Genomic DNA, 4,002 nt, shown 5'->3' on the forward strand with positions numbered 1-4,002 from the left:
TAGAGTCTTAGGACAAACTTCCAGCAATTGGTGCCACAATGAAGGGAGTTTGGGACATCTCGTTCGACTATTAATGGGGAAACTGCCTCTGGGAGCACATCATTTGTAGACATCAGAGTGACAAAACTGAACCAAACTTTAGACAGCATGTCGTGTTTACTCTCCAACGTTTGGTGACCGAGTTATTGTCGGTTGGCCTTCTTCCGAAGGCATTTAATTGTGTCGCCCTAGGATGACAGGGGAACACAGGTGACCACAGGGAATCGCAGAGCTGATTTACACGACCAAATTCATCTAACACACCTTCCATTGTCGCAGAGGTGTGTCCGTCCTCCATGGCCGGGCCCACAGCGTGCAGGTCTCCGTCACCTGTCAAGACAAACAACACAAGCTTAGTATTTTTGTATCAGGCGCATTGACGAAAGGAGAATTTGTCAGTCGTCCTCGAGTCTTAGGACAAACTTCCAGCAATTGGTGCCAGAATGAAGGGAGTTTGGGACATCTCGATCGACTATTAATGGGGAAACTGCCTCTGGGAGCACATCATTTGTAGACATCAGAGTGATAAAACTGAACCAAACTTTAGACAGCATGTCGTGTTTACTCTCCAACGTTTGGTGACCGAGATATTGTCGGTTGGACTTCTTCCGAAGGCATTTAATTGTGCCGTCCTAGGATGACAGGGGAAAACACGTGACCACAGGGAATTGCAGGGCTGATTTACATGACCAAATTCATCTAACACACCTTCCATTGTCGCAGAGGTGTGTCCGTCCTCCATGGCCGGGCCCACAGCGTGCAGGTCTCCGTCACCTGTCCAGACAAACAACACGAGCTTAGTATTTTTGTATCAGGCGCATTGATGAAAGGAGCATTTGTCAGTCGTCTTAGAGTCTTAGGACAAACTTCCAGCAATTGGTGCCACAATGAAGGGAGTTTGGGACATCTCGTTCGACTATTAATGGGGAAACTGCCTCTGGGAGCACATCATTTGTAGACGTCAGACTGACAAAACTGAACTAAACTTTACACAGCATGTCGTGTTTACTCTCCAACGTTTGGTGACCGAGATATTGTCGGTTGAGCTTCTTCCAAAGGCAATTATTTCTGCCGCCCTAAAAGTTGTATGTTCCACACTTTAGCACTATAAAGTCAGTATTCTATATGTACCATTCTATTAATTTACACTTAAATACCACCATTCTAATAAATAATGCTTATGAATTCTGAAGCACCAGGTGCCTTGGCAATTGTCACCAAAGCTGGACACTGCAGAAATCCACCTAGCAGCAATTTCACTATGTATGTCATTTATCTGCTAGTTGAAAAACTTCAATTAGAATTAACTAAAAAAAAATGCATATCTTCGCTGACTCAGAGGTCAATCCTTGACTTTTTGTTTTATTCTTACAAGTGGAATTGGTTGCGAAATCGTTTCGAAAACACAAATAAGAAACACGAGAGACAGCGGTGAGAGCACACCTCACGCAAGAACAGTTTCAACCGCGACCATGAACGAGCATACATCCCGGCAGCTCCGGCAGCGAAACACGTGAAATGGATATGGAAAGCTCGTTCTCTAGCGGGATAACACACGCGCAAGAAGTATGTCACACAAATAAGGCACATACCAAACGTGCTAATAAATAGTGGCGTACTTACACGGAGAAACTCTCTGCCGGGGAGGTTTCCTCTTTGCATGTGGCCGTGGCTTCAAATGCGCGAACACCGATGGCACGGCGTTCGGTTTGAGCTTACGTTTCCCGTCCGCTCGATGAGCTTCGTACGCGTCTGACGTAAAATGATCCTGTCGGTTAAAGGGGTATTCTGTATAATTACAACCAAGACAGATGGAAGCTGGCGTCGTTGCTTACCTCGCAGAGTCGTGCTTGGGTCGACGGCGTGAAGTTTTTACGGTTTATTTTACGCAACCATTCGTTTCTTCGAGCAGCGTCCTGCTTGTTTTGCTTGCCAGATGGTAGCCTAAACAGAAGTTTGCCGTCTTCGTATCGGCCGCTACACCCGACCGCGCAGCACGTTGGCATCGTGCCAACCGCGTTGCAAAACACACCGTCTTCCGTGCAGCCGTCTCGCGCGAATGTACCAAGATGGCAGCCGAGACAGCCCGCGGATGGCCCGCGGTACCTCCGCGAGACGATTTATACCACGTGATGTCCCTTGACCAATCAGATGGCGGCGTTGTCGGCGCTCTGCCACATCAAAGAATGGCGCTACTTTCCCCCGATCCAGTGACTTTAGTCGTGCGCAGACTGCAAAGGTGCTTACCATTTGGGCCAGACTTGTTCCGGTATCGCCGACAAGACGTTCACCACTACGGGTCAGTCTAAGCGTGACAAGTGGAGATGCCGGACGTGCCGTGGGAAAGAGAGTCAAGCGGGACCACCTGATGGGATCGAAGCCTCGCAGGGTGTGGAGAGTCTATCTGCTCAGCTGGCTGCCATGACTGAGAAGCTGGATGGGCTGCTCACCCTGAAAGGAAGTGTAGATTCCCTCCTGTCTCTGTCGGCGCAGCTCAACGAACTCTTATTCGTAAAGCCACTGGTTGAGAGCCTGAGAGAGACAGTCAGCGAAATTCAACAGTCCATGGACTTCTTCTCCGCTGACTATGATCGTCTTCTCAAGCTGGCAACAGCCAACGAGCAAACTGGCAAAGGTCTCCAGGACGAACTGTCGCAGCTAAAGTCAACTGTGCAGATACAAGCAGCCGAAATCCAGGAGATCCGGGGCGCGCTCAACGACAACGAGCAGCACAGTCGTCTCTCCAACCTCGAAGTGCACGGACTTCCTGTCTCGCCTAAAGAAGACCTATTATCCTTTATTGAGTCTCTCGCGGAAAAGCTGAACATCTCTCACTTCCATAAAACCGATATACTCGCTATACATCGCCTGCCTGCCAAACGTGAAAAGGCCCCGCCGATTCTAATTCGATTTGCTTCGGTCAGCATGAAGGAATCGTGGATGGAAGCGCGGGGAAAGCTTCCCTCACTCAGTCAGGTTGGTCCTTTCCCCAAATTGTACTTAAACGACAACCTGACTCGTGCGAACAAGGAGCTGTTTTGGCAGGCTAGACAGAGAGGCAAGGAGCGAGGCTACAAATTCGTGTGGGTGACAAGGGCTAAGATATACGCCAGAAAGATGGAGGGTTCTCTCTCTGTGAGGATCAACCATAAGTTAGACCTTGAAAAGATTATCTAGTTGCATGACAAACTTCGCTCAGGTTTCAGATTTTTCGTCTTTAAGAAAGTTTCTTGGAGTCTCTCATGACCACTCTTTTTCTGCTTTACATGTTAATATAAGGAGCATACGAAAGCATTGGAATGAATTCGAGATAATTTCAAGGGATATTAGTTCGCTGGTAGATGTCTTTGTTTTAACAGAAATAAGCATTTCCTCTGTTGCTACAGATCAATTTTCTTTACCAGGATATATAGGTAAATTCTACACGCGGTGTTCCGGTCATGGAGGTGGCATCGCGGTTTTCGTGAATGAGAAGTGGTCCATTACTAATATTTCTTTGTACTTCAATCACGCAGAGTGTGTCGCCCTTTCTCTAGGAAACGCGGCAACCTCGGTATATTTTTTGGCAGTCTACAGACCGCCTTCCACGAACGTTGGATCTTTTCTGGAAGACCTTGAATCTTACATAAGTAGTCTCACCATGCATGACCAGTTATGCCTTGTAGGAGATTTTAATATTGACATTTTAAGCACGACCAAATCTACAGTGTGCAAATACTTAACCATCTTGTCAACGCATGGGATAGAGTGCACTATTAATGCTCCAACTCGTGAAGAGTTTCTATTAGACAGACTAGTTTGGTCCTGCATTGACCATATCAACATCAGATCATCTGCGTCGATCGTTAAATCGGCCATTATTACAGAAAAACTCGCTGACCACTACTTTGTGGCCTGTCATTGTTCTTTTGGTAACTTGGCATCGCGCCAACTACCGGGCTGTATTAAAATAACCAGCATAGA

General features: G+C 47.2%; 1 protein-coding gene and 1 non-coding gene across 2 annotated transcripts; one reads left to right on the plus strand and one right to left on the minus strand.

Moving 5' to 3' along the window:
* Positions 1 to 264: 264 nt before the first annotated feature.
* Positions 265 to 1,730, minus strand: LOC121047141. Its single transcript, XR_006076747.1, has 3 exons — positions 1,663 to 1,730; positions 748 to 813; positions 265 to 369 (listed from the first exon to the last, which is right to left on the minus strand). It is a non-coding gene; the product is annotated as an uncharacterized LOC121047141 (transcript).
* A 730-nt stretch (positions 1,731 to 2,460) lies between these two features.
* Positions 2,461 to 3,093, plus strand: LOC115314278 (the record flags this gene model as incomplete). Its single annotated transcript, XM_040502152.2, has 1 exon — positions 2,461 to 3,093. A coding segment is annotated over exon 1 (633 nt), but the record flags the coding sequence as incomplete, so codon positions are not given.
* Positions 3,094 to 4,002: the final 909 nt, after the last annotated feature.

Source organism: Ixodes scapularis, unplaced genomic scaffold, assembly GCF_016920785.2.
Source record: "Ixodes scapularis isolate PalLabHiFi unplaced genomic scaffold, ASM1692078v2 PGA_scaffold8__174_contigs__length_109621045, whole genome shotgun sequence".
NCBI lineage: Eukaryota > Metazoa > Arthropoda > Arachnida > Ixodida > Ixodidae > Ixodes > Ixodes scapularis.